The following is a 27,859-nucleotide window of genomic DNA, read 5'->3' as shown; positions in this document are numbered from 1 at the left end:
AGGGGGGGGGGGGATAGCACGAGCATCCTGCAAGGCTGCTGGAGTAAAACTTTGAACTGGTAGAGGTCCCGCGCCGGTGCTCTGTAGAAGCGGTTGATAGCAAGAGCCGACTTTTCCGAAGGTCCGTTTCACCCTTCACCCTGGCGGACATTAAGTACCGTGTGGGCGGGTGCAAGCAATGAATTGAATGCGAGACGTGTCTGGTTGGAGATTAGGTTTTAGGGTTGGCCGAGATGGCGATTGCGTGTCTCTGGTCTCTGTACGGAGTACGGACTCGGGAGTACCTACGGAGTACTCAAGTCGGAATAGGTTAGGTACCTGTTAAGTAGGTACGTACTTCAGGCAGGATTATATAAGCCTCGGGAAAGTTGGCGAGGCCACGCACGTCTTGCCGGGTACCCAGGCAGTAATTAAGTACCTAGGTAGGTAATCAGGCACGGAGTAATTGACCGCAATTGTGCACTGCGTTTCTTGGCAATCCAAGCCTCGAATACGATTCGCGTTCGACACAAAAGGTCACCACCACACACTGTGTCGAGGACTGACGCACGGTCAACTGATGGGCCTCCCAATCATCGCCCAACAGCCGCCCGCCGAGCCGACTTTGCACCTCGAGTCGTCGCAAGTCAACCATTTGATGCCAAGAGGCACCGCCGCCGGGTGGATAATAACAACTCATCCATCTCATGGGTACCCGTCGTTTGGTATCACGGATATTGAAGCGAACTTGTCCGTTACGGATCTGACTAACGAGTCGACGTGACCCGCCCCACAAGTGGTGCCAGCACTTCGCACTTCCGCCGTCGCCCAGGGTGAAACAAGACACCTCTCATCTTGCGACTCCGAGTGCCAGAGACCGCCTCCAAAGCAACCGCACAGCCACTCGGGGACGGGGCGTCGTGCTGCCGCCTCGATATGACTCTGTAGCCGAACGAACCTGCGATAGCCTTCCTTCACGTCCGTCTCGTCTCGTCTCGCCCTCGCCCTCACCCTACAAATCCTTCATCTCCTGTCCATCGCCGGCGGAAACCCAAGACTCCCCCCTCCTCCCTCGACTCCAGCAAGCGACCAGCGCCCGCCGATTGAACACATTGACAAAGTGACGCGACCATGGCCGTGGCTGCGAGAGACGTCATCTCTGAAAACGGCGACACTTTCTACGTCCCGTGGTGGCATACCAAGGTCCGCAGACTGGCCCTTTGACGGCGGCGCGCACCAGGCTAACTGACCAACCCTCCACCCAGACCGGCATCATCGTGCGATGGGTCATTTTCCTCGTCATCTTCGCCCTCATCCTGGGCTACCTCATCGGGGGGTACTACCACGCCAGGGCGCGCATCCGAAAGGGCCTCCAGCCGCTGGCTTACCACCGAGTACGCATTGCATCATCCTGCGCCGTGGCCCAGCGGCCCTCCCCCTCTTCCCTCCCCCTCTCCGTGTCCGCATCGGAGCTGGAAACGACCAGAACCAGACTGACTGACTGACCCGGCCGGCAGTGTCTCGTTAGTCGTCGCTCCTACCAGCCGACCTACCCTCAGCAGTGGCCGCAGTACCAGTTCGCCTACTACCCGCCCCAGCAAACCGGCCACCAAAACGTCTACCCCATGAACGACATGCCTCTGCCGGCGTACGATCCCAACCGCCCGCCCATGTACTCGGGCCCGCCGGGCGGTTCCAAGATCGATCCTCTTCAGAACCGGACGGCGACACATAGGGTGCCCGAGAGTAATCCTGCGCCCGAGTATGCGCCTCCTCCGGGGCCGCCTCTGGGTCGCTAGCATTCTTACGTCTTTTTTGTCTTTTTACCTAGGCCCACCTCTTGATTTACGACCTTGCTGCTGTTTTTCATTTTCGGCGTGTCTACTGCTGGGCCAAGACGCTGGATTTTACGTTTAGGTGGGCAGACTCGGGCGGAGGGGAGAACGACTGGTAGATTGTATGTGCTGTTTGCAGCGTTGGCATTATGCCCGTGGCCTTGGCTGCGCTGTTGGGATACTCGGCATGCGAAATTGGACACATGGGGGAGTTTAAATTCCATATTGCACGCTACATTAATCGCTACCAAGAACATATTATGTACACGTGGCATGAGTTCCAAAAAAAAAAAACGCCTGTTATCCGAGATGAAGGACAATAAAAGAACAAAAAAAAAAGGGAGGCAAAATGGTGTCAGTCCACGTCCATTGCTTCTTCGTCAGCGACTTGGCTGGTGGTGGCACTTGAGGCGCCGTTGTGGTCGAGCTTCTGCTTCTCCCTGATGCGTTGCTTCGCCTCGAGGACGGCGCTTGGTGCGCCGTCTTTGTGTTCCGGCACCAACAAGGATGCGGGCTCCTTGTACAGGACTAGCTGCATGCCTGCGAGCTCTCCGTCCCTGTTGGCTAGGACTTGTTTGGGGATGCGGCTTTCGCGGAGGTGTTTCCGGATGTCAGGCAGGAAGACGAGCCTTCCCTCCTCGTCGCTGCTTTCGGAAGATAGTTCGTCGTCCAGGTTGTAAATGTATACTTTGTGTTTGGAGTCGTCCAGTTCCATGTGCTCCAAGGGCTGGGAGGCAGTTTGTGCTGCACTGGGCAACGCGGGTAGATGGGGTGTCTCGACGGGCACGTAGAGCTTGTTGCCGGATCGTTCTGCAACAAGGCCAGGTTAGACAGGAGCAACAAGACGCGGACTGCCTCGGACAGCTGGGGCGCGTACCTAGATTGAGAAGGCTGAGGCGCTTGGAAAGCCGTTCGTTATCCTGCGTCTCTGCTTTCCTCTTGCCGAGGACCGAGGGCGGCTGCATCGCGGTGTCGCTGGGGCTGCTGCCGCCGTCGCGCTGCGGCAGCGCCCCTGGAACAGCGCGGCTGGCGCCTGGGGCGGGGTGGGTTTCGGCGGACGACGCGGCGAAATGGGGCGGGAGCAGGTGGGCTGGGCTCCCCTGAACCATCATCCTGATTTGCCTCAACAGCGGCCGCTGCGTGCTCGCGTTTGAAGAAGACGACCTGCGGTTTCCTTGACCTCCTCCCGCACGGCTGCACAGGCGCGACGCGGCGTCTGCTTTGCATCCACGCCACGCGCACGCACGCCTTTCGGTCCGTCGGCCGATGAGGAAACTTGGCTCTTGGGGACGTTCGAGGTGCTTTGCCGAGCGACAGGCAGGGCGCCGATGCGGACTGGGTGCGCCTTGGCGAAACCGGCGAGATTTTTATTTATTTTCTTTATCTTTTTCTTTGTCGCGACGGCTTGCTTGATGGGTGCCGGGAGCGTCGTCTGCACAGCGAACAAAGGCGTTTGTTCGGCGGAAAGAGAGAGAGAGCGCGAGAGAGAGCGAGTCGAGCCTGACTGTCTGATGACTCCGGTGAACTGGGGTGGCAGCTCATCGACTGCAAAACTGACTTAGCGACTGACGAATTGATTGATTGACGAGAATAGACAGGCCAGATGCTTGTTGTCGGTCTCGGTGGCGGCTCTCGCGCTGTCAGACGGATGGTCAAGCTGACGGCGACGGCGATGGCGGCTGACGTTGGCACTGCTGGCCCCTTTGTACCTTCGGTTCCTTCCGCATTTGTCTCGACTCATTCTTGTAGAAGTTTCTACAAAACCCCCCACGTCCGCACACCGGGCTTCCACACGTCTCGCGCGACACGCTCGGCATCACTGCACACTTCGGCCGTGGCACTTTTCGAGCTGCGCCGATCATCATCACCACCACCACCACCACCATCATCATCATCATCATCATCCGCCAACATGAGCGAGCTCAAGTGGCCGTCTGCGCTGGTGCGCAAGGCCTTTTTTGACTACATGGAGAAGCGGGGCCACACGATCGGTACGCAAACAAATTGCCCCTCCTCGATTCACTTTGCTGCGCCATGTCAACCACAGCCTGAATTCTGTTTTGTATTGTTTTCTTATTCCCCCCCTTTTTTCTTCTATTGGAAGCACACAAATTCTTCCGTCACATCCCGCCATGGCACCGGTTGAAGCAAACCACGCTGACGTCGTGCAGTGCCCTCGGGTTCTGTCGTCCCCTACGATGACCCGACCTTGCTCTTCACCAACGCGGGCATGAACCAGTTCAAGCCCATCTTCCTCGGCACCATCAACAAGTCCGATCCCATGTCCAACCTCAAGCGTGCGGCCGATAGTCAAAAAGTCATCCGTGCCGGCGGCAAGCACAACGATCTCGACGATGTCGGCAAGGACAGCTACCACCACACCTTCTTCGAGATGTTGGGCAACTGGTCCTTTGGCGACTACTTCAAGAAGGAGGCCATCGAGATGGCCTGGGAGATTCTCACAAAAGTCTACGGCCTCGACCCCAAGAGACTGTACGCCACCTACTTCGAGGGCAACAAGGAGCTTGGCCTGCCCCCCGACGAGGAGGCCAAGCAGTTGTGGCTGGATATCGGCATGCCTGCGGATCAGATCGTCCCCGGAGATATGAAGGACAACTTTTGGGAAATGGGCGACCAGGGCCCCTGCGGACCTTCCAGTGAAATCCATTACGACAAAATCGGTGGCCGGAATGCGGCTCACATTGTCAACAAGGACGACCCCATGGTGGTGGAGGTTTGGAACCTCGTCTTCATGCAGTTCGATCGCCAAAAGGATGGAAGCCTAAAGTCGCTGCCCGCGAAGCACATCGACACCGGTATGGGGTTCGAGCGAATGGTTTCCGCTCTCCAGGAGACCGACTCCAACTATGCCACCGACTGCTTCACCCCTCTGTTCAACCAGATTCAACAAGTCACTGGCGTGAGGCCCTACTCGGATAGGTACGGCAAGGACGATGCTGATGGTATCGACACGGCCTATCGGGTGATTGCAGATCACATCCGAACGCTTTCCTTTGCCATTACGGACGGTGCCGTCCCCAACAGCGACGGTCGCGGCTACGTCATCCGACGAATCCTCAGAAGAGGCGTGCGGTATGCGCGCAAGTACCTCAATGCCGAGATTGGCTGCTTCTTCTCCAAAATTCTTCCCGCTCTTGTTTCTCACATGGGCGACCAGTTCCCTGAGCTCGTCAAGAAGCAGCTCGACATCAAGGAAATTCTCGACGAGGAAGAGGAGGCTTTCGCCCGAACGCTGGACCGTGGTGAGGCGCAGTTTGAAAAGTATGCGGCCAAGGCGGCCAAAGACGGTGTCAAGAAACTTGGTGGCGATGTTGTCTGGCGCCTGTACGACACGTTTGGTTTCCCGGTTGATTTGACCCAAATCATGGCCGAGGAGCGTGGCCTCGAGATTGACGAGAATGAGGTCAACGTTGCCAAGGAGAAGGCTCGCGAAGCCAGCAAGGCTGTCAAGGCGTCCGTCGACACGTTTGCCAAGCTTGATGTTCACCAGATTGCCCACCTCGACCAGCAAAAGGTTGCCCGAACAGACGACGATGCAAAGTTTGTCAAGGGCGACAGCACGGGCAAGGTTCAGCTCATCTTTGACGGAAAGACGTTCCACACCTCTACCAAGGACCTGCCTGAGAGAACCGCCGTTGGTGTCTTGCTGGACAAGACCAACTTCTATGCCGAGTCTGGCGGCCAAGTTGCCGACACTGGCCGAATCGTGATTGACGACGTTGCCGAGTTCAAGGTCATGGATGTCCAAAACTACGGCGGCTTCATTCTGCACAGCGGTTACGTCGAGTACGGTGCGCTGTCGACGGGGGACCAGGTGATTTGCGAGTACGACGAGCTTCGTCGCTCTCCCATCCGCAATAACCATACCGGGACGCACATCCTGAACCACTCCCTCAGGGAGGTTCTCGGCGACGACGTCAACCAGAAGGGCTCCTTGGTGGACAGCGAGAAGCTGCGTTTCGACTTTTCACACAAGAGCCAGGTCAAGATTGAGGAGCTCCGCAAGATCGAGGCCCTCAGCAACGAATACATTCGCCGCAACGCAAAGATCTTCTCCAAAGACGTGGACCTGGACGTGGCGCGTCAGATCGAGGGCGTCCGGGCCGTCTTTGGCGAAACGTATCCCAATCCCGTGAGAGTCGTCTCCATCGGCATGGACGTCGACACCCTGCTCAAAGACCCCAAGAAGCAGGAGTGGCGCCAGCACAGCGTCGAGTTCTGCGGCGGCACGCATGTCGAGCAGACCGGTCTGATCAAGGACCTCGTTCTCGTCGAGGAGAGCGGCATCGCCAAGGGCATCCGCCGCATCATTGCGTACACGGGCGAGGCGGCGCACCAGGTGCAGCGCGAAGCAGCCGACTTCTCCAAGAAGCTAGACGTGCTCGAGGCCATGCCCTTTGGCCCGGCAAAGGATGCCCACGTCAAGCTCATCTCCCAGGAGCTCAGCCAGCTCGTCATCTCCACGCTGACCAAGGACGAGCTCAACGCTCGCTTCCAGAAGATTGCGACGTCCGTCGTCGCCGAGCAGAAGAAGCGCCAGAAGGCCGAGGCCGGCGCCGCGCTAGGCTGCGTCGTCAAGCACTTTGAGGAGAAGAAGGACGCCGACTACTACGTCGGCCGTCTCCCCATCAGCGCCAACGTCAAGGCCCTGACGGAGGTCTTGAAGCACTTCCAGGCCAAGGACAAGTCCAAGTCGGTGTACATATTCGGAGGCAGTCGGGAAGAAGGCGCCGTCGTGCACGGCGTCTACGTCGGATCTGTAGGTTCCCTCTCCAAGTCAAGTCAAGTCAACTAACTGGATGGATGTCGCGGCTGACCTTTTTCTTCTTCTTCTTCTTCCTCGCCGCGTAGGCCCTTGCGTCCAAGGGCGTCACCGCCGAGCAATGGGCGTCGGTGGTGTCAGACGTGCTGGGCGGCCGGTCAGGCGGCAAGGAGCCCACGCGCCAGGGGCAGGGCACGAAGCCCGAGAACATTGACGAGGCGGTCGACGCGGCGACGAAGTGGCTCGTGGAGAGACTTTAAGCATTGCGGGTGTTGGTGTCTTTGTTTATCTTGTTCATGGGACCGTGGGCGCCTGTGTATTTACCAATGCCACGGACGAGTTGTTTAAAAGTACGGGGAGGCGGCGAATACCTTGGGATTAGATTTGCATGGTGCGTCACGGCGAGAAGAAGAGATTTTCATTTCATTTATTTATTCGATTGACTTATTCTCATGGCACAAGTGTCCAGTATGGTGTTTTTTTGGTCCACGGGACATGCAATCCTAGACGGTGACGAGGACACTGGCATTCCTGTAGTACGTCAGGAGGGGGTTCTCGCCGCTGCTCGTCTCCGTGTCCTCGACGTATGCCCAGCGACGCATGAAGTCGCCGTGTGCCATGACGCGTGTGAGCTTGCCCGTGATGGCGCGGTACATGGCCTCTGCGATGCGAAAGTCTGTGGGGAACAAGATGTCAAAGTAGCCCTGGTGGACCTGGGCCTTGTCAGCACACGGCACGGCACGGCACGGCACGGCATGCACACGAGGATGGCGCACTTTACGTCCGGGTCTTGCTGGACGGGCGGACTCACCAGTGGCGTCGTGACGGGCACCATTCTCCGATGATACCTCGTCTGCACGACGGGGGCGTTGAGCCCCCTCACGGCCTGGGGCAGGGAGTTGAAGTCCGAGGCGAGCAGCTTGTGGGCCGGGAAGTACTCCTCCAGCACGTCGAGGAACTGCATCAGCCGGGTGGGGATGTACTCGGCCCGGGAGAGGTTGGCGGCAAAGGGCATCTTGCCGGACAGCCACCTGAGGGCAGGGTTCGTGGCGTACGGGCGCGGGTAGTCGCCCCCCGTGGCGGCGTGGCGGACCCGGAAGAAGCGCGCGGCCAGGGGGTCGAGGTCGTGGACGTAGAACTCGTAGAAGTCGCCGTCGCCGTCGATGAGCACGTGGCCCTGGAGCGGCTCCTCGGTGGCGACGTCGTACCGGATGCAGTCGTGGGAGAAGTTGTCAAAGACCTCCATGGCGAGGAAGAAGCACGGCGAGGGGACGTACTGGTCCCATTCGAAGACGGAGCGATTCACAATGTCCACCTTGTCCTGGTGGCCGCGCGACTCGGCCGTCGACAAGAGGCGCCTGGTCTGGAGGGAGGCGAGGCTGGCGGATATCTCGATGATGTTGTACCGCGTGCGGGCGTACACTTGCGGATCCACCTCGCGGATGTAGTCGAGGATGTTGAGCATGAGGGTGCCTCTGCCGGCGCCCATTTCGTAGATGAGCAGGTCGTCGTAGGGGTAAGTCGTGAGGCGGTAGTTGGTGACGAGGTAGCGCGCAACGGCCTCGCCGTAGTACGGGCGGAAGAGCTCCGTGGGCGTGTGCCACAGCTGGCGGGTTGGGTTCTCGCCCTCGGTGTCGTCGAGGTGGTCTTCGAACGAGGTGTAGCGGCGGCCCAGCTCCGACTGGAAGGCGAGGTCGTCGCGGAGGCTGGCGAAGTCGAAGGGTTCGCCGGGGGAGAAGATGACGGCCTGCTTGGAGAAGTAGCCGTACGAGGGATTGTACAGGCTGTCTGGTCAGAGTCAGAGCGGAGTTGTCAGTACAGCACGCCGGGCTTGCGGGAAAACACGACCCGGCACGTTGGTGGCGATTACCCTCGATAAAGTCGCGGAGGACCATCTTGACCTTTCTTGGCCGTTCCTTGCGCCGCTTCAGCTCCGACGCGGAAACGTAAGGGTACTGCGCAAACTCGTCCCGTCTGTCTTCGGGCAGGAGATTTGTTCTCTGCTGCCATCGGCTTTCATTCGACTTCATGCCGCGGTCGCGTGAGGCTCGCGTGGCGTACGACGCGGTCTGCTGGTGCCGGTACGTGCCCGGGGTTGCCGTTGCCGCAGCGAGTCCCCGGCGCAATTGACGTGCTCGCGCTTGACATCCTGCAGGACGGTTATGGAAGAGCTTCCGGAAGAGCTGGGCCACGATGGGGGAGTCCATGGCTGGCGAGATGCCAGTCGAGCCCTCGTCACGGGCTTTCGTGATGCTCTCGGGAACGTCGAGTTTGGGTTTTCGTGCTGCGAGAAAGCTCCAGGATGGAGTGGATCCTGGGCGCCTTGTGCCGTCATCTGAGTGGCTGGCTGCACTCCAGAGTCCGTGCGCTCCCAAATTGGGAAGGAAGGCGGGAACTCGAGCTTTCGCTGGTGCGCATTCTCATGACATCAAGCACAGACACGACAAAACAAAATCAAGATCAAAAAACAACCACCCTCTGGCGACATGACAAATCTACACGGTCTGTAGAAGTGACTCCGTGACTCGCGGAACATGTCACTGAGTGACCATCCCAAGGCCTACGGCTCCGCAGCCGTGGCATTGGCCTTCACAGCGGGCATCCTCGTCACGCTCGGCTTCAAAGACTTGTATCCCGACCTCGAATACCGCTTCCAGCACACGCGCCGCTCCTCGCGAGCCCGTCCAGGCGACCGCCGGCGAAGCAGTTTCTTCCGGGGCCAACCTGTCAAGCTAGAGGACCGCGAATCGCAACCAGCCCCGTCGCCGAGCCGCGGAGAGCCCGGTGTCGGTGCCGGCATCGCAGCTTGCATCGGCAACACGCCGCTCATCGAGATCGGGTCGCTGTCCAAGGCAACCGGCCGGGTCGTGCTCGCCAAGGCAGAATTCCTCAACGGGGCCGGCAACAGCCCCAAGGACCGCGTGGCGCTGAAGATGATCCAGGAAGCCGAGGAGGCGGGCCTGCTCGTGCCTCACCGCGGCGACACCATCTACGAGGGCACGGTCGGCAGCACGGGCATCTCGCTGGCCACGCTGGCCCGCGCAAGGGGCTACAAGGCACACATATGCATGCCCGACGACCAGGCGCTCGAGAAGTCGGACCTGCTGCACCACCTCGGCGCCGCCGTCGAGCGCGTTGCCGTCGCGCCCATCACCAGCCCGGACCACTTTGTCAACCTGGCCCGGCGGCGGGCAGACGCCCACACGGCCAACTCGACCGACGGAAGCAGAGGCTTCTTCGCGAACCAGTTTGAGAGCGAGGCCAACTGGCGCGCGCACCTCGACACCACGGGGCCAGAAATCTGGAGACAGACGGCCGGCCGTCTTGACGCCTTTGTTGCCGGCGCCGGGACCGGAGGCACCATAGCCGGCGTGGCCCGGTACCTGAAGCTCGACGCCAAGGCGAGCGCCGTGAGGATCGTGCTCGCGGACCCTCAGGGCAGCGGCTTGTTCAACAAGGTGAAGCACGGCGTCATGTACTCGCACACGGAGAGGGAGGGCACCCGCCGGCGGCAGCAGGTCGATTCCGTGGTGGAGGGAATCGGCATCAACCGCGTGACGGAGAACTTTGAAGCAGGCCGGGATTTGATTGACGACGCGGTCAAGGTGACGGACGAGCAGGCCCGCCGTATGGCGAGGTGGTTGGTTGAGCAAGACGGCATATTCGTCGGGAGCAGCAGCAGCGTCAACTGCGTGGCCGCCGTGGTCGCGGCCATGCGGCTGCCAGAGGGCAGCAGAGTAGTCACGATGCTTTGTGATTCCGGCACCAGACACCTGAGCAAGTTCTGGAAGAGCATCAAGGACATGGGACTCGAGGACGACGAGGCGTCGGATCTGTTTGGCGAGCTGGGCATCACGGGGCAGGAGAAATGAGAAAAGCCCCAATGGTCACCACACACATCTTGGCACCGGTATAGTAAATCTCTAATCTGCAGACAGTCCCGTCGACGGCATGGTAGATTGAGCGACGGCGACCTTGGCGCACACCTCGGGCTTGATATTTATATTTATAACTTCTAGGCACTTGCTGTATTCATCGTTTAGCAAGAGCAACTCTCGACGCCTTTGACGGATCCCTTGCCCGAACTGTCCGTCCGACTTCTTCTAGCTAACATGACCGGATTGTTGAATCTAGGCCCGCCCGCTCCATCATGTACAAATGAAACAAGGGCGAAAAAGAAAAAAGAACAAGTAAGAGAAAATACGGCTGAACTGGTGTATAACAAACCTGTAACTCCCGGCCTGGTTACATCGTCATCTCGCAGACAACCCGCACTCCTAAATGCAAACCAACACCCCGAGAAGGAGGGGGATAAAAAGGAGGGGGATAAAAAAGGGAGAGGTAAAAAAAAACAAAAAAAAACTATAGAGCGAATAGAAACGCTAGCCTCTCCAGACCCGAGGATTCGCCTCACGTGCTTCCCGTCCCCCATTTGCGTAAAGATGTTGCACAGCCAAAGCGGACTTGCGCGATCCACGTTCAAGAGAACTAGTCGCAAAAATGTCAGCCCATGGATGAAGCAGCTTCAGGCGGGGAAGGAAGAAGAAAGAAAAAGGGCGACGGAGGCGGAGGGGGAACTGCTTCGTCACGCAACTCAACATACCTTCCACCTATGGCCGCAATTCATACACTCGCAAAACGTCGTCATGGGCTCATCAGCACTTCTCGTCTGGGCCTGCGTGTAGCTGACCTTTTTCATCTTGCAACGGCCGCACTCGAGGCTGTCGCTGATGCTCTTCTCGGCCATGGGCACCTGCGCCCTCTTCATGTTCTCCTTTTCCAGCTCCATCTCCTTCTTGCGCTGGTCTTCGCTCTTGAGCTCTTCGTCGGTCATCCTGGCGAACCGGTCGGGGGTTATGTCTCCCGACATGACACGCTTGCCGAGGTCCTTGTTGGACTTGGTCTTGAGGTTCGCGAAGAGAGACCGTACCTTCTTCTTGTACCCCTCGCCCTCGTCCTCCTTGAACTCGACGAAGACGGCGTGTTCCACGGCAACGGCCCTGGCGATGACATCGTCCGCCGACTCGGTCGACCTGTACGAGAGGCCGTTGTAGATGAGACCGATGCACCTGTCTCGGACGCCAGAGCCGGTGCGCTTGAGCTCGACGCCGTCGGCGGCAAAGCTGCGCCTCTCCGGGTCGCCGGTGAAGGCCTTCTTGGCGCCGGGGCCAGAGCCGGGGCCGGCCTGGAGGACGGGCGACGAGGCGGGGGCCGATGCGGGCGAGCCCATCTTTTGCCGCTGCGCCCTTGAGGCCTTTTCCTGCTCGACGAGCTTCTTCCACTTGATGACGAGCTCGGCGGCTGATCGGGCGATTTCCTTGTTGGGGTTCGCCCGAAGCTTTGCGACGAAGACACCGGCCTTTGTAGCCTGTTGGAGAAGCCATGTTAGACGTGTCCACGACAAAGGAGTACGAGGTGGCTACAGCGACGCCAGGTCATTCACTGCTGGACGGGACGACGTGACGGGTCTGCGCGCAGCCTCCGTGGAGCGAGCAGGCAGAGCACGATGCTGACGGCCAAGTCCACGGCGTGCCCAGCTCGCGAGCGACAAGAGGCGGCGGCGACGAAACGTACCCTCAGCATCTCCTCGGTCGGCTTGGCATCCTTCTTGAGCGACTCGAGCAGTTTGATGGCGGTCTCGGGGGGTTCGTTGGCGGCAACCGACTTGGTCAGCGCCTTTACGCGCGACTCGAGCTCTCGCTGATCCATGGCAGTTCGACGACAATGACGGGTCGATGACTGTGCGCGGCGTCGATGGGCTGAGGTGTGTGCGCGCGGTTCGGTCTTGGCCCAGCGGTGGTGGGCAGGTTTCCGAGGCTCAAAACGTGGCTTTGCTTGCGGCCGGAGCGATGGCAGGCGGTGCTCGTGGGGTGCAGAGCAATTGTCTTTGCCGTCCGGCCCTCTTCCTTCTTCCCCATCGTGTGGGATTCAGAGACCGGGAGCCGTTTGTGTGGAGTCGTGAACCCCGGCCACGATTCTGCCTCGGCCGACGTTTAGCCGACCCCGAGGACCACTCCCAAGTTCGGTGCGTGAACGACCCGTGAATCGTGACCGGCCAAAATGACGCCTCGAACCTTTTTCGAACTTGGGCCTTCACTCACGACTTGGCTTTCAACACCAGGCAAACGACAGCTGGTCCCCTGTTTTGCCATACGCAACCGTCCGTGTGGCTTCGTGCTCATCGTTATTGGTACAACCTTGGCCTGCCTTGGCCTGCAGCAATGCTCAATCGTACAATTATCAATATGTCTACACAAGGGAAAGCCATACATCTCCAGAATGTGTTCGCAAACACTTCCATTTGCCAAGTTCAGGTGTGCCATGTATTAAATCCAGGCTCTCCGCCTTCCAGCCATGGCCGCTCTTCAACCTCGAAAAGTAAACATCAGTCCGTACCGGGTTGTATATACACGTACACGCCTTCAGCACCTCGGCTTCGTCGACAGCCTCCTTCATCATGTCCGACCAGACAGGTACACTTGTTCCGCCTTGCACAGCGGCAGAAAAGAGCGCCCAGCCCGCTCTCACAGCCGAGCAGGTCCTCAGAGATTATCTCAAGAAGAACAGTCCCAGGTACCGAGAGCTCTGTGAGATTCGCAAAGAGGTAATAATACAAGTTTGCCACAATTTCGTCAATGGCTGCCTCTCCTCTTCCCCCATCCCAGCCTTCGCTAACCAGAGACAGGTCTCGGAGGATACGGCTGCAGATGAAGAATATGCACGCAGAAGATTTCAGAAAACTGTCAAACCGCAGACGCGACAACAGAAAGCCTACCTCGACGCGGACTACGAGGCCTGCAATGACCTGAATGATTACAAGCAGATATTCAAAATCCTCAAAGCAAGTAGCGACCCTTCTGTGTTGGACATGGGCATTGCACAGGGCGGTTTCGCAAAAAGCGTCCTGAATCGCTGCGGCAACGTCAAGGTCAAGGGCATCTCGATGCCGTCAGAAGAAGGGGGACCGTCAGTTCTCTTCAAACACAAACGTTTGAGTGTGGTGTTTCAGAATGTCGGCAAGCCGGCAGGACACCCGGGAGAATCCAGCGCCATCCCTGACAAGCACCCAGCGGCGAAACCTCCCACGCTGGAGACGCTGCTCGAGACTGACGAGTTATATGACCTCGTATTCTGCCACTCCAAACCAGTGAGAGGCGCCAGGTCAAATCAAGGGTCCGAGGGAAACGAGCAACCGGCCGAAAAGGAGCCGGGACAATCCAACATCAGAGGATCATGGAACAAGAGCCGCGATTGCAGACGCCTCAGGCTAGCTGAGCTCGTCATTGGCATGGAGCACCTCAAGGACAACGGGACCATGGTCGTGTCAATGCGCAAGCTAGACACGCTAGACACCGCCTTGTTAATCAAGTGCTTCAAAGGCTTCTCCAAGGTGAGCCTCTTCAAGCCCGAGAAAAGTCATCAAAAAACGGCGTCGTCTTTCCTGGTTGCGCAAAATATCCGAACTCGCGGCGAAAAGGCCGCCCAGGCGATCAGGGCTTGGAATGAAGAGTGGCAAGGCATGATTCTGAAAGACGCCGGCGTGGCAGCGGGAGGGAGTGAGGATTGTGCCGACGAGGTGGTTGAGAATGCGCGCCAGCTTGTGCAAGAGTTCGGAAAGACGCTGGTGAATGTGACTAGAGTACCTTGTTCCGTTCAGGCAAGGGCCTTGAGGCTATTTTTGGAAATGGCCCAAAAAAGGAGTTCGAGGAGAGCAGCCCATTTAAATCAGAAGCGGAGACGAAGGCCTCTTGTTGTAGAGTCGGTGGGCAGCACAGCTATGCCATAGCACCACAGTCGTTCGCAAGGCCCGACAAAGGCAATTGTCCATCATGCTCTGCATGGTCTTGCCAGACACGCGGCGAAAAGCCTGCGTGTCTTTGTCTGTGGATTAGCCCTCGGCATTTGGGTATCAATGTACAAATTCCTAGCCGGCTCATTTGGGTTGTTGCTCGCTGCCTGTGGACTGGGCCATAGGTAGCCGGGACGGGACGTAATTGACAATTTCGACCAGATAGTCTCTGCGCATGTAAGGACTGGACTCATGTAAGCTGTCATGTCTTGGATCATGAGCAGGCTGTTTGATAGGCGACGGGGATTGTCTCGGGAAGTCTGCAGTGGCTCGATACGGTTTCCAAAACGTCGTTTAATGAAAATATGGATGTCGAAATCTAAATCATGTCAACACTAGATGAACGTGCGGTCCAAGGTCGGACACGTGCGACGTGGAGCATGTCTCACCTTTGTCCAGCCTTTGAAGGCATTTTCCCGCCCCTTTGAAACGTGATGGAACCGCTCAAGATCCCAGACGAAGCGAAAAAGAGTTCTGACGATTCCCATCCCAGCCCTTTCAAAGAGAACGGGCAGGCGGCCGGTCCCATGGTGCTTCTGGTCCAGTGCTATGAGACACAACAACCACATGATTTCCCGCGTCACTCATCGTCGTCGTCAACAACATCCCTTCTCCGCCGCTTGCTCGCCCCCTCCCCGGCGTTCGCCTTCAACTTCTCGACCGCAGCCGCCATCCTCTTACTCCCCTTGACCCTGTTCGCCCTCGGCGCAAACGCCTCTCTCGCACCAGCACCGACACCACCGCCAAAGAACCTTGTGATGTTGCTCTGCGTGCCCTCCGCATCGCGCTTGTTCATGTCCCTTATCACGGGGACCAGCACCTCATCCGTTCGCTCCTTGCTCCACCCGATAGTCGCCATGAGGAACCTCCGCAGGCCCTCGAGATCAGGCACGCCCCATTGAAACGGCTCGGTGGAGTCGTCCACCTCGGGATGGAGATACGCCTCGTACACGGCGGGGCTAGGAAAGCCCGGCGGCAAGAAGAGCTTCGTGGCCTGGGCCTTGCGGAACTTCTTGCGAAACGGCGACGACGCATCCTGTTCCTTGGGGCGGGACTGTGCCTGCACAGAGGTCCACCACTCGCGGAAGTCTTGCAGGCCTGTTCTCCCGGGAAACTCGGACAGGATCTCGACGGCCGCGACGGGGCCTACACCCGGCAGTCCCTCCGTGTAGTCGGATCCAAGGAGCTGCGCTAGCGAAATGAGCTGGTGTCGTGACAGGGACAGCTCCTTTTCGAGATCTGTGCCGATATAGCACTCTACAAACTTGTTGCTATTGAACATGTTCTTGTACACCCTGGTGCCGCCGAACAGGAACGTGTCGGAATCGTCTGTCACGATGCCGTCCGCGATGCCTATCCTTACGAGCTCTGCGCACTGGGCTTCCGCCTCCATGGGGGCCGTCATATAGGGGATGCCGAAGAGTCGGAGGAGGGCCTGACACTCTGTGACCATGACCTGCGTGACTTCGTCCGCGTCGCGGCGGTCCTTTTTTTGTTGGTTACGGAGCTGCCGGAGCTCTTTCTCGTAGTCTTGGCGATTCTCTTGGGCGGATTTGTTGTTGAGCTCGCTGGCGAAGCGGGCATGCTCCTCGGCTTCTTCGGCCATTTGGGCCAGGAGCTCTTCGTCTTCAGGATCGCTGAATTCTTCGTATTCGACGTCGGCGAAGGGATCGTCGGTTTCTGTAGCCGGCTGAGCGGGGTTCGAGGCCGGCGGGTTCACAGGCTGGACGCCTTCAAACGAGTCGACCTCTGTTGGTTTGCCAGGAGGAGTAGTCATGGTTGGCTCTGTTGGTAAAACGTCCTCAAACATTGGCTCCGGGGATTCGGATTTGTTTCCAGGTTCAGTTGATAGTCGATTTTCAGCAGCCAGCGGCGGCGCCGCATCTTCAACAGTTGGCTCTGGGGATTCCGCTGTGCTCTTCTGCTCGTCTGGGGAGGTTTGTGCCTGTGCCTCCGACTTTTGTGCCGGAACCACCTTCTCGTCCGCTTCGCTCGCTGCTGGCGTCGGCGAAGGAGCAATCTCCACAATCTGAATATCGCTTCCGTCGTCGGACGACGAGTCAATCTCAATCGTGCCCTGATGCATCTCCTTTCGTCGAAGACGCTCTTCCTCTTCCGCCCTCATTTTATCCTCGGCATTGATCTCCCGCTCTGCAGCCTGCTGCTTCTTCAACGAATCCCTGATGTCCGTGTCATCAACCAGCCATGGTGGCAATGGCGCCGGCTCATCGTCAACTCGCTTCACTATTTCAAACCCGCCAGCCATGTCATCTTCAATGTCATTCTTACCCGCGGCTTCAGCTTCATCGGTTTGGGCTGCATCCGTCTGAGCAGACCGTTTTGCAAACAAGGACGAACCCCACTTCAGCTTCGGAAATGGAAGTGGTCCATCAAATGGGTTCTTCTTATTCTCAAAGACTGGCTTCGGTTGAGGTCGTTTGGCCATTCGTGACTTGGCCAGCAGAGCTTCCATATCATCCTCGCTGTCGCTACCCAAGGTATTCTTTCCCTCATTGCGCTTAGGCACGGATGCATTCGCTCGATTGTTGACAATGTGGGCAATCGTTGAGCCCCCCCTGCCGATAATGGGCCTTGGTGCGTCGACAGCTTTTTGAGTCCATTCAGGTTGGTGACCTACCGGCACATCTTCAAAAATGCCACCGTCCTCAGACCCGCCATCCAAGTCATGCTGATTTTCCAGAGACAAGGCAATCGCGCGATTCAAATCATCTTCTTCCTCAGGATGTAGTCGGTCTTCTGTAGTGGCATTCTCAAGGACGGGGACGTCTTCGCCTGTATTTCCTCCGACGAACAGTGAGCCTTCCATGTCTTGGTCTTCTGCAGGCTTGCCCCTTCGGCTGTCATAATATTGCCGTCTCCGTTCAGAAATGTCCTGCGCGGCTTGTAAGCTTGCCGCCGTGGAAGACAGCTTTGGCTTCGGCAGTCTATTGAGCCCCTCGATGGGAACATCCTCGAAGTAGACATCGTCATCCTCATCGGCATCTTGCTCGTCCTTAGTTTGGTAATGAACCTGAATAGCATCGACGTCGATTGGCTTGTGGGCTTCGCCTATGTCCTTCTCCTTGCTGACGACGCCGAGAGCCCATCCACCTTCGACGCCCTCATTTTTAACAAGGATATACTCGCGATCCTTTTCTCCAGCAACCCGAGCATTGACGCCGAGTGTCAAGTCTGTGCCAACCATGCCAACCTCATACATCAGCCTCTGGGTGAGATGATTTCTCTCCTTGACGCGTTCAATCTGAAATCTCGAGAAGGCCATGCGATCGGGGAACATGTCGTCCAACTGGTCCTTGCTCAGACCCATTCTAAGCCTGCTTCTCAGTCTCGCTGCATTCAAGATATTGTAGCGATCGGGAGGCGGCAGGCTCTTGAAAAAGTCGCCATCAAAGTCAATCTTGCTAAAGTCGTAGAGGTTAATGTCTTCTCCATTGTTGAACTGACGCGCATACTCTTCTAGCTCGTCGATGCTCATGATTCGCGGGTCATCTGATTTACCCGTGGACGGGATATCATCTTGAAGCTCGGGAAGATGGTAGGCATCCTGCTTGTGAAATCGTCGAGATTGCATCTTTTCCTTTTGCGTCATGCCAACCTCGTCGGCGTAGGCAATCCTACTTGCATCGGGGATTTCTTCGCGTAAAGCCTCGTCCTCTCTGGCGGCAAAATCGCCGCCGTCAACTCTCCTCCGCCTTTCCTCCTCCTCAACAGCGATGCGCTGCATCTGCACAGCGAGGAGCTTCCCCGCAGTCCTGACGGCATCTTCCCTTCGGCCCTCGCGCCTCCTCTGTCTTTTTTGTATGGTGGATCTCTTGAGGGCCGGTGCTCCGCCGTCAAAGACGAAAACAGGCTGGATGCCGAACCACAGGAGTTTGCATATGCGGCGGAAGAAGCCGACGACGTGGGAGTTGCGCAGCGCATTACCTTCTTTATCACGCACAGCTTTGAGGAATTGGTATATCCAGATGGAAGCATCGACAGCCAGGCGCTTGCGATTGAGGGTTGCGAGATTGGTTGGACGCGCGCATGGCTGCACCACGGTCCAGAGGCCGTTGACACCCATGGCGACGGGGCTCTGCCGGCGGTGATTGATTCAGTTTAGCTTTGGTGTGTTAATGGCATGATTTCGATTGTGCAACAGTCAAGTTCCATGGCTATGGGGAGAGCGTAGCCACAAGTGGCATGTCTCTGGGTCGTTGAATATGACGAGGTTGCCGATGACTCAGTCGTTGTCGCGGTCGTGAATTTTGAGACTCAGAGTCTCTGACGCACTTGAAGCTGACTTGTGGGTCCCGGCGGCTCCTGGCGGCAGTAATTCAGGCTGCCGCCACGCTAGACCGGTTTCACGTCTAGCGTACGGAGTACAGTAAACTATGTCTATAACGATCCTATATCTAAGCGATATTTAGGTTTTTATAATAATTTATAGTTATCTAAGGTTTTTCCCTAGTAAATTATTAATAGTTAGGTTACTAGTGTAATAGACTTAAGCTGTAAGCTTAAGTATACACAAGGCACTATATTAGTGCCTTATTAGATACTCTTAAGATGTGTGTTAAGACCTATATATATATAATAGCATAGAAAAGGGGGCTAGGGAACTTCTCCTTTTCTTTCTTCTCTCTCTAAGTTTATAGTTAATACTAGTAATACTTATATATAGTTGCCTATAAGGTTAGTCCACTATAAACTTTAATGCTACTATAATAGATAAATATTTTAAGCCTGATAGAGGCTAGCTTATAACTACTAAGCGATATAATACTATTCAGCTACTAGGTGTTATAGTCTAAGCTATGCTCAACCTAGCAAGCGGGACATAGCCTACCTCTTCGTTGACCTACCTATATAGTGCCAGATTGAGCAAGCTTAGGGAAGCTTGATTATTACGTACTCTTTTGGCTCAATAGCTAGGTTTCCGGCAAACCACCGAGACGACCGCCGCTAGCACCCGCTATAGCCTAATAGGGCTAGTTCATTACAGTAGGAAGTGTAATGGACTCGAGCTGTAGGCTCGAGTGGGTACAAGGCACCGTGTCGGTGCCTTGTCGGATACGCTTCGGATGCACATCAGACCTACGTGTATATAATAGGCGGAAAAGGAGGGACAGAGAGCTTCTCCTTTCTCTCTTTCCTCTCCTTAAGTTTATAGTTAATACTAGTAACGCTTACACGCAGTCGCCTGTAAGGCCAGTCCTTGACAAGGAAGCTTATAAAGTAGTAAAGAAATCAGAATCTCTTAATATATACTTTATAATATTCTTAAGTATAATTTCCTAGTAAATTTAATTAAAAGTATAAGCTCTATAATAGTTATATCTTAATAATAGTTGCTTTTTAATAATAAAAAAAGCCTTATAAAGAATATCGTTATAGACCTAATTTACTGTCCTTACTAGCTCATTAGGTACTAGCAAGCGAGGATAAACGTGGTTCAAATCACTGAGGGCTGTACGACGAGAAGAAAGCGAGCATAATTATCGCTTTTATGCTTCTCTTTCTCCCAATTGAACATGCTTGCTCTTCTTTTCTCTTTCTTTTTTTGGGTTTTTTTCTCCTTTTGTTTAAGAGAAGCCTAGCACAATCTCGCCACAGAAGCTGGAAATTCAACTACTTACTTCCTATTGTCCTATGCCTGGCAATTTGTTTTGCCGAGCCGAGATAGTGTTGGTCAACAAATCTTTCGTTGCGTTTACCAAACACGCCATGCCTGCTGTGCAATTCAAGAATTCCATCATGCCGGCCATGAGTGTCAGCAAAGCTCCTCATATACCGCTTCCTGCGGCGCATGAGATGAAGGCGTCTCAGGCACAGCCTTGGGTACACCTACTCGCCCGCGCGTCAGGTCCAGACTCTAGGCACAGTCAAACTCCGATCGGAAGACGGTAGACTGACAGATTTCAGGACTAGTGGCATGGTGACGGCAAGTATTACTTCTCCCCTCGACGTGTCAAGAACTAGAACTCAATCAGACCTATTCTGCTCTCCAACTGCCGGATGTATGCCGCACGATTCAATGTCGGGGTTTCGCTCATTAAGAAGCCCTCTTTCTCACAACTCCAATCCAGTTCATACTATCAGCTCGATAAGGGGACGCGAGGGGTGGCAGGGCATCTCCAAGTCCATACAGTCGTCCTTGCACTCATACTGACAAATAATCTTTGAAGAAATATTGACATCAACACCATGGTCTGTTTGCGCTGGACCGTCTTGGTCCCATTCCTACATATCCTGCTACGGGGACAACGCGTTGGCCTTGCCACTGCTGCCGTGGGAAGAGCCGGCCCATCACGAAGCAGATACACAAGTAGATTCAAAAGCCTCTGGCGCGCAGGGAGGAGGAACGGGAACACTGAGTCAGCATCAATTGATTCGAGGCGTTGCGGAGCAGTCCCTACGAGTCAAGTCCCTTTGTGTATTTTTAATCTGCTTGGCGCTTACATGGTCGGGCGTTGCCATTGCAGCAACCTTGTCGCAATCCAACGAAGCGAGATATAGAGCCAGCACAGCCAGCGCAGCTTGCACTCTGAGGAAAACGCTCTTCTCATTGAATACAAGCCTGAGATGTTGAGCAAATGGCGAAAGCACTATGGCCTGCCTGCCCCTTCCTTCTCAAAGCCCAGTTTTCCGTTCGGGAAGCTCCACTATTTACCCTCTTTGGTAAGGCGCCCCCAGAGTCCCTGGTTGTCCTTCCAACTTTATTTCAACCTCGAGACTCGGAAGACTAGGTATATTCACCAGAGCATGAAGCCTAGGATCCGTTGCCAGTACAGAAGGACTTCTTTTGACCGGGATCATGGTGCTGCTCCAGAACTGCGACCTTGTCCCGCTGTAAATCCTGCCACGGGTCCTATGCCTGTGACCCCTATCGTTTGTTAGTGTCCAACGGATGTCGTGTTTTGGGATCTGTTAAAAAAATGACGACACAAGCATTGAGGACAAAATTGCTACGCTTTGGGAGCAGAAGGTAGCTAGAAGCGATACGGATATTATCTCCAAGAGGACGGACAATTGAAAATGTCGGTAAATGTGACGAGGGCTCGTCCGAGGGCTCGGAGCACGTTGGCTCAATTCAGCATTCAACAGATGGCGCGGCAAACGTCGACTCAGTTAAACGCCACACATGCCCTTGCGGCCTGTGTATCCGCAAACATCGTCCTACACGGTTTGGTCCGAATTTTCCAATCTCGCCCACGGATGGTAGCTCCCAGAGATACACACGTTGGCCACAACGGCCCGGGCCTCCACGACGCATAGGGGTCGACCCAATAGCGCTCAATGTTTTTCTCCTCCAGCATGATATCGCAGTGCTGGTGCAGGGGTGACTGATCCAAGAGCTTCAGCGCAGACGTAGCGCACAGTCGGACGCATTGTACTCTGGGCAAGGCTCCGGGTGATGAGGGACTGGGGAGCCGGACCCTACGGCAGAGAAGCACACAACTCGGAGATGCAAAGAATACAAGCGACATGGACTTTTGTGTTTTTGACGGACGTTGAGTCTGTAATTTCACCCTTTGTCACGTGCGAATTCGTCCCGGTATAATGCCCGACAATTCTCCTTTCTAAATGCTTTCTCATGATTGACAATCGCGCCTTGTGACTCTCCAGTTTGTAAACATGATGCTGTTGTTCCTCTACTTTACTTTTAGGCTTCCAATCCTTATAAAGCGTCTTTGCTCCATCTGCTAGTAGAACTAGCAGCAGGAGACTCGACTCGATGTCAACCAGAGCCGCGGGAGATAGACTTGGAGTCCAGGAGGACTGAAAGCAGGAGTACGGAGCATCGTTTACGCACAAAGGTGGTTGTACGACTGTAGAACAGCCAAAAAACTTTTTGGCATCGGCCTGCGTACCTACATACACATTGATACCATGTATCAAGACGCAGATGTCATGTTTAGCTCGGGCTAACCCTGTCTAGTGGAGTCGGAAACGTCCGCTGACAAAAGCGCAGAAAGCAATCAGAACCTCAAAAGAGCAGGGCTACATGAAACAAGAAAACTTTTGTATTTCATCAAGACGTTCATAGAGTAAAGGGCTAGCTCCTTCGATCCCCGCATCCACGCAAGCCCTTCTTGCATCCTGAGTCCTTCCCTGATGCCGCTCACACAGGAGCACCGGCAACGACCATTTTGCAAACGTACCGGTGGACCGCTGCCGCTGTTGTTATGGCGCCACGGCGACGGCAAGGGCACAAGTTGCAGCCGAGTCGATGGAACCCCCGTTTCCTGCTCGATGGTAGGCCTAGTTGGAGGGAGCGGCGCTACCGTCAGAGTTCTTGCAGTTCTCGGGAGAATAGTACTTCTGGAGGTCCTCAAAGACACTTAGTAGTTTGTGGACGTTGTCGGCGACACTAGCTTCGGCCTCTGCCGGCATCTTGGAGGCCACCGCGCTCATGAAGTCTCGGGCTTCTTGGATCGTGGTTTGGAGATTGGAATAGACAAGGACGCAGGCGTTGACTTCCTCAGCCGCCGGACGGAAGGACTTGAAAAGGTTGGCGAGGTCCTGAGTCTTCTGGATAAGACCCTGGATCGCGGTGGCGAGCCCCGAGGCCTCTTCGGGGGTCAGTTTCTCGGAGGACTCGACAGTCGCTGTGCCTTCTGTGAGGTCGCTGTTGAGCTTCACGGCCGCCCTCTGGATGGAACCTTTGCCGCTGGCGGGGAATGAATTGACTACGGCTGCGAGGGAGTCGATATCCTTTGTGATGTCGGTCACGACTGTCTTGATGGGCTCCGAGCTGCGCTCACGCAGAACGGAGGCGTAGGTGCCAGAGGCGAGAAATGCCAGAGCGAAGGTGAAGAACTTCATCTTTTCTGATTAAGTCGAGTTTTGCTATGGGTTGGTTCGAAGAACAGACTCTTGATCTGTGGCCGGCGGCGGAGGTGATTGCTGTCGTCTTGTGGCAAGAGAGGATGAGGAGGAGGGAACTACCACGACGTGAGCCGGCTCCTTATTTATACCCGTATTCCGCCGTCCCGTGAGGCGGCAAAGCTTCGCAGGCAAGTCTAGAATCGCCAAACCGGAAACCCGGACACCTCGGCCCAATGCGACGCCGAGCGGTTCAATACCACGATGCACGGAACAATAAAACGGACGTGGGATCAATGTAACATGGATTGGATGTCTGCTGTCTGTCCGGGAGAAGGATATGCCGGAAGACACGATGGGCACTGCCCATTGTGTTTGAATTGGCCGCGTACCTGCTCCTTCTTGTCGAAGCCCGGCTCCTCCTGAGAGTGGGATGGGCATCTATATTCTACACTCGGACTTGCTCCCCACTCACGGCCTTTCCGCCAGCTGTATAGATTGCCAGGTTGATGTTTTACAGAGTATCCCGCATGACGTCTGGCGCCGGGCCTCAAACAGGCGAGGTTGAGGTGGACGTGAACCCCGTGGTGTCCTTGACCAATTTCTGGTCATGGCCAGACCTCCTCGGCACGGTTGCGCTTTTTCGTTCAGCCAAGGAATCACGAGCAAGCTCCCATACGGCGTGGTAAAAGGCTCGATGCGCGCTATAGCAAGCATTGATACTGCATCATCCCGGTGAGCATCAACGATAAACACCGTGGCCAAGTATCACGCGCCTATTTGCCGTGTGATATATGGCAGAAGCAAGGAACTTGTCACGGAAGGGCACCAGACTCATCAGAAAACTCATGGTTTGACTCATCACACTTGTTCGGTCCCTTCCCTGCTTTCTCTGCGTGTGTGTCTTGGTGCGACGACGGGTGGTCTCGTGTCTCGATCTCATGCCTCATGCCTCATGCGTAAAATCACCAACCTGTCTTACGACTCGGCATAATCTACGCAGATAAGCTTATAAAAGTTACCGCCAAGACAAGTACTGCCGAGAAAGCTATTCCGGGACGAGTGTGTGCCGCTTCGGTGCATCAGTCACGGAAGGAGTCTTTCCGCCCCAGTTCGTCGCAAAGGACGGCAAAGCTTTCATCGTATCCACGGGGCCTGCCGACCGAGTCTAGACACCACGCCTGAATCGCTGTCGTGTGTTATCCATCATCGCCCACACGAACTTGTGTCAGCCAGTCTCTGGCGGAAATGAAGACGAAGCCGAAAGGGAAAGGAGGGATTGCAGACTACCGACACCTTTGGTGACACCGAGGAGGGAATATTTCGCGACGCTGCCCATAAGAAGCCCATCGACATGAGGGGAATGCAACATTCACCAAAGACATCTCTGACGGGCGACTTGAACTGTTTCTGCGTGCATCAAAGCACAACGTCGACACGCAAACGCTTGCTATGCTGCACGGGGAGACGATGGCCGGGGTCGATATTGATGAGCAAAGTCAGGGCGGATAATCTCAAGCTTAATGACCTTGTCAAAACACTTGGTTCTCTTCACCCAGTGCCCACGCTCCGAGGGAAACCAAAGACGGAATCAATGCCGCGGCACTCGGGCTTCCCCCATGGGCATCTTGCATGCAAGAGTATACCCACACATGCCACAAGTACCAGCTACCCGTGTGCTTTTGCAAGCAAGCCAACAGACCGCGTCCTGCAGGATCGGCCAGCCAGCCGCAGCCTGAATCCTTCCATCTTCTGGTGTCGTCGGCGTCAACGTCTACGAGGTGTTGACAAACGCAGTACGGAGTATCAGTGGCGACAGACCACCCGACGGCTTACTAAGCCGCCAAGCACCACTCCCCACTTGCCCAGACTCGCCAGCGTCGGTCACCAGTCATCACCAACGGCAATGACCATCGAATCACCACACCACACACACAAGTCTCACCATGGACCAACCCCAAGCCCAAGCATACCTCTCGTCGCTCCTCAACAAGACCCTCCGCGTGCACACCACAGACGCCCGCCTCTTCTGGGGCACGTTCAAATGCACCGACGCGGTACGTCCACCGCCGCCCGACAGCATGCCCGCTCCACCCATACATCCATGATCCGACAAGGCGAATTGACCAGTCACGACAGGACAAAAACGTCGTGCTAGCAAACACATACGAGTACCGGCAGCCCAGCGCCCCCCGGCTGGTGGACGGGCCGGACGGTAGCACCGCGCAGGACGGGACGTCTCGCTACCTGGGGCTGGTCGTCGTCCCCGGTCGTCACATCGCCAGGATGGAGCTGGAGGAGTTTGCGAGCCAGGTCGCCGGCCTCGGGGTTATGTGACCCCTGTGGAAAAGTAGTACGTACGTAGTAGTTGTGCAACATGGAATTGATCCCCCGCTCTCCCCACACAACTTGCCATCTCTTACGACAAAAAGTCAACCCAAGTGACACCGTGAGCATGGCCTCACACTCGGGACGGTTCGACATGGTTCGGGGGGGGACGCGGGGGGAAGGTATTAAGAGTACACTAATAACAGAAACTACTCCCGTAGGATATCCAAGTCATCTAACGCGCAATCATTCCGTCATCCAAACCTGCCATCGACTCCATTCGTGGAGCCACACAGCCTGCACTGAAATAATTACCGTACTATCGCTGCAATCTTTGGCGTCCCTTCGAGCTGCTGCCGACGTGTGGTGATTCCAAAGAATTACCCCTTGGTTGTTGTTATTGAAATGGGGGTTGAGGTTGTGTATGTATATACTTGTGTGCGTGGTGTTGTTTTTGAGGTGGCGGCGCTGCTTAAGCGGCCAGGGCTTCCTTGGTACGGCCACGGGAGTCAGCGTTCATGTCGCTGCCAGCCTCTTCCTCATCTTCCTCTTCTTCTTCGCTTTCCGCGCCGTGGCGTCCGATCCAGGAGCCGCCGTCATTCAGAGGAGCGTCCTGGGCAGACAGGTCATGGCCGCCCTCGTTTCTGGTACGGATGTTGTTGCGGCGGCGCTGGGACAGGGTACGGGACCGGGTGGAGAGCTTGGAAGATACGGCGGCGTTGGCTGTGACCCAGTTGGTGAGGGCATCTTCACAGTCCTGGATGATGGCCCTACTAGCCTCATATCCGTCGTATGCCTGTCTGGTCTCGCCGGGGGTGACGGGCGTGTCGTCAATGAGTTCAAGTAGGTGCTTGCCATAGCCGGCGATGATGGCCACCTTTTCGCTATGCTCACGCAGAGCGTCGAACTGGTACGTGTAGGCAGCCTTGACCTTCTCGCGAGTAATGTTGGAGAGCTGAGCCTCGGCGACGAGCGACTCGGCCTCGGCACGGACAAGCTCCTGCTCCAAGACAACAATCTTGGGGGAATTGGGTTCCTTGTACTTGAGCTGAGCAATCTGGTCGGTAATCTTCTGCTTGCCTGGTACGTGTTAGCGGCAGGTTCTTTGCGCTTGCAGTAAAGCTGATCAGGGTGGTTCAGCGTACGGTCTCGACTAGGCTGAACAGAAGCCTCAATGTTGCGAATGCTCTTCATGGTAATACGATACTGGTCGTAGCGGTCGACATACTGGTCCTCCAGTTCGCCAATCTCGTAGAGTAATACCCCGAGCTTGTCGGTAACGTCGGAAACGTCCTCATCGCCACCCTCGCCCCAGATGGACAGTTGTTGCTAACGCGACAAGCTTGTTAACAAGATTGCCAAGACGGATAGTGGGCGCGAGCAAGGACCTACAGCAACCTCCATGCGCTCCTTGGCGACGGTCTCCAAGCTTCGCATGACGTTCTTCTCCATCTTGACGAGCTGCGCCAGCTTCTTGGCCAGATCGGGGCCAAAGGCACCACCAGCATTGCGGCGCAGGGCATGGCCTAAATGTATTTAAACAATCAGTGGGACTGGTCTCGTCTGAGAAACACGTGGAGCTTTGACGGCTCCAATTGCGTTGTACGCACCCAAGTTGCCCTTTCCGAAGAAGCGACCGGATTTGGTGGAGGAAGGGGGAGGAGGCGGACTCTGCGGACGGAGCGGTTAGCAAGCAATTGGCTCGAGGTGTCATTGTCGATAGGTGAGTGGATCGGCGTGCCTGCAGCTGCGACGCAGTGGGCGCACGAGTGGTGCGCATAGAATAGGTGCGATGCATTTCGGCGACGAGACGGGAGCGATGCGAGTGATTCGAGGTAGTCAGTCACGGTCAGGTGCGCTTGGAGGCTCTGTACGGAGTAGCCAAGCGGATAAGAGAAAGATAAGACAGGATGATAAAAAGCCAGAGATGGAAAGGTTTCAAATGGAAGAGACGACGGGGAGGGCGAGATGGCAAAGGGTTATATGGATGGAGCCTGAAGTGGTGGCCAAGTTGTGGTGGTGGTTTCATGCGGAGAGCATGAGAGAGGGCGTCATTTGGGGGGGGGGAGACCGAAGCAAGCGGCTGACAGGGAGCTGTGGTTTCTTTGGCGACGTCATCATGGCCTGGGTGGGCTCCGAGAGCTCTGTGCTGAAGTGGGCTGCTTGGGCCGGGCGAGTGGAGCAGTCCGCTGGGGCCAATCAGAGCGAACTGGACCGTAGGCACAGGGCCGCTCCCAGGCACGCTTGACCGGTAGG

At 56.1% G+C, this 27,859-nt stretch overlaps 11 protein-coding genes across 11 annotated transcripts; 5 read left to right on the top strand and 6 right to left on the bottom strand.

Moving 5' to 3' along the window:
- Positions 1-1,110: 1,110 nt before the first annotated feature.
- On the top strand, positions 1,111-1,778 carry MAM_05355 (Chitin synthesis regulation, Congo red resistance, RCR protein; the record flags this gene model as incomplete). The annotated part of the gene is made up of 3 exons (XM_040824153.1): positions 1,111-1,182; positions 1,245-1,373; positions 1,497-1,778. 3 exons carry the CDS (start codon positions 1,111-1,113, stop codon positions 1,776-1,778), a joined length of 483 nt encoding a protein of 160 aa, XP_040677865.1.
- A 391-nt stretch (positions 1,779-2,169) lies between these two features.
- On the bottom strand, positions 2,170-2,926 carry MAM_05354 (uncharacterized protein; the record flags this gene model as incomplete). The annotated part of the gene is made up of 2 exons (XM_040824152.1): positions 2,170-2,624; positions 2,692-2,926. The coding sequence occupies 2 exons, from the start codon at positions 2,924-2,926 to the stop codon at positions 2,170-2,172; spliced, it is 690 nt and encodes a 229-aa protein (XP_040677864.1).
- A 491-nt stretch (positions 2,927-3,417) lies between these two features.
- On the top strand, positions 3,418-6,857 carry MAM_05353 (alanyl-tRNA synthetase; the record flags this gene model as incomplete). Its single annotated transcript, XM_040824151.1, has 3 exons — positions 3,418-3,805; positions 3,986-6,594; positions 6,687-6,857. The coding sequence occupies 3 exons, from the start codon at positions 3,418-3,420 to the stop codon at positions 6,855-6,857; spliced, it is 3,168 nt and encodes a 1,055-aa protein (XP_040677863.1).
- A 243-nt stretch (positions 6,858-7,100) lies between these two features.
- On the bottom strand, positions 7,101-8,804 carry MAM_05352 (uncharacterized protein; the record flags this gene model as incomplete). The annotated part of the gene is made up of 3 exons (XM_040824150.1): positions 7,101-7,310; positions 7,409-8,385; positions 8,468-8,804. 3 exons carry the CDS (start codon positions 8,802-8,804, stop codon positions 7,101-7,103), a joined length of 1,524 nt encoding a protein of 507 aa, XP_040677862.1.
- Positions 8,805-9,131: 327 nt separating this feature from the next.
- Positions 9,132-10,469, top strand: MAM_05351 (cysteine synthase 2; the record flags this gene model as incomplete). The annotated part of the gene is made up of 1 exon (XM_040824149.1): positions 9,132-10,469. The coding sequence occupies one exon, from the start codon at positions 9,132-9,134 to the stop codon at positions 10,467-10,469; it is 1,338 nt and encodes a 445-aa protein (XP_040677861.1).
- A 607-nt stretch (positions 10,470-11,076) lies between these two features.
- Positions 11,077-12,306, bottom strand: MAM_05350 (transcription elongation factor S-II; the record flags this gene model as incomplete). Its single annotated transcript, XM_040824148.1, has 3 exons — positions 11,077-11,085; positions 11,201-11,965; positions 12,172-12,306. The coding sequence occupies 3 exons, from the start codon at positions 12,304-12,306 to the stop codon at positions 11,077-11,079; spliced, it is 909 nt and encodes a 302-aa protein (XP_040677860.1).
- Positions 12,307-13,054: 748 nt separating this feature from the next.
- Positions 13,055-14,383, top strand: MAM_05349 (FtsJ-like methyltransferase family protein; the record flags this gene model as incomplete). The annotated part of the gene is made up of 1 exon (XM_040824147.1): positions 13,055-14,383. The coding sequence occupies one exon, from the start codon at positions 13,055-13,057 to the stop codon at positions 14,381-14,383; it is 1,329 nt and encodes a 442-aa protein (XP_040677859.1).
- A 643-nt stretch (positions 14,384-15,026) lies between these two features.
- Positions 15,027-18,530, bottom strand: MAM_05348 (DNA excision repair protein Rad2; the record flags this gene model as incomplete). The annotated part of the gene is made up of 1 exon (XM_040824146.1): positions 15,027-18,530. One exon carries the CDS (start codon positions 18,528-18,530, stop codon positions 15,027-15,029), a length of 3,504 nt encoding a protein of 1,167 aa, XP_040677858.1.
- Positions 18,531-22,711: 4,181 nt separating this feature from the next.
- On the bottom strand, positions 22,712-23,275 carry MAM_05347 (cell wall protein; the record flags this gene model as incomplete). Its single annotated transcript, XM_040824145.1, has 1 exon — positions 22,712-23,275. The coding sequence occupies one exon, from the start codon at positions 23,273-23,275 to the stop codon at positions 22,712-22,714; it is 564 nt and encodes a 187-aa protein (XP_040677857.1).
- Positions 23,276-25,221: 1,946 nt separating this feature from the next.
- MAM_05346 (LSM domain-containing protein) lies at positions 25,222-25,612 on the top strand (the record flags this gene model as incomplete). Its single annotated transcript, XM_040824144.1, has 2 exons — positions 25,222-25,332; positions 25,415-25,612. The coding sequence occupies 2 exons, from the start codon at positions 25,222-25,224 to the stop codon at positions 25,610-25,612; spliced, it is 309 nt and encodes a 102-aa protein (XP_040677856.1).
- A 463-nt stretch (positions 25,613-26,075) lies between these two features.
- MAM_05345 (uncharacterized protein) lies at positions 26,076-27,401 on the bottom strand (the record flags this gene model as incomplete). The annotated part of the gene is made up of 4 exons (XM_040824143.1): positions 26,076-26,683; positions 26,749-26,932; positions 26,996-27,129; positions 27,371-27,401. The coding sequence occupies 4 exons, from the start codon at positions 27,399-27,401 to the stop codon at positions 26,076-26,078; spliced, it is 957 nt and encodes a 318-aa protein (XP_040677855.1).
- Positions 27,402-27,859: the final 458 nt, after the last annotated feature.

This window comes from Metarhizium album (assembly GCF_000804445.1).
Source record: "Metarhizium album ARSEF 1941 chromosome Unknown scaffold_13, whole genome shotgun sequence".
Lineage (NCBI taxonomy): Eukaryota > Fungi > Ascomycota > Sordariomycetes > Hypocreales > Clavicipitaceae > Metarhizium > Metarhizium album.
The sequence above is the reverse complement of the archived record's forward strand: the minus strand, read 5'-3'. Positions and strand labels throughout refer to the sequence as shown.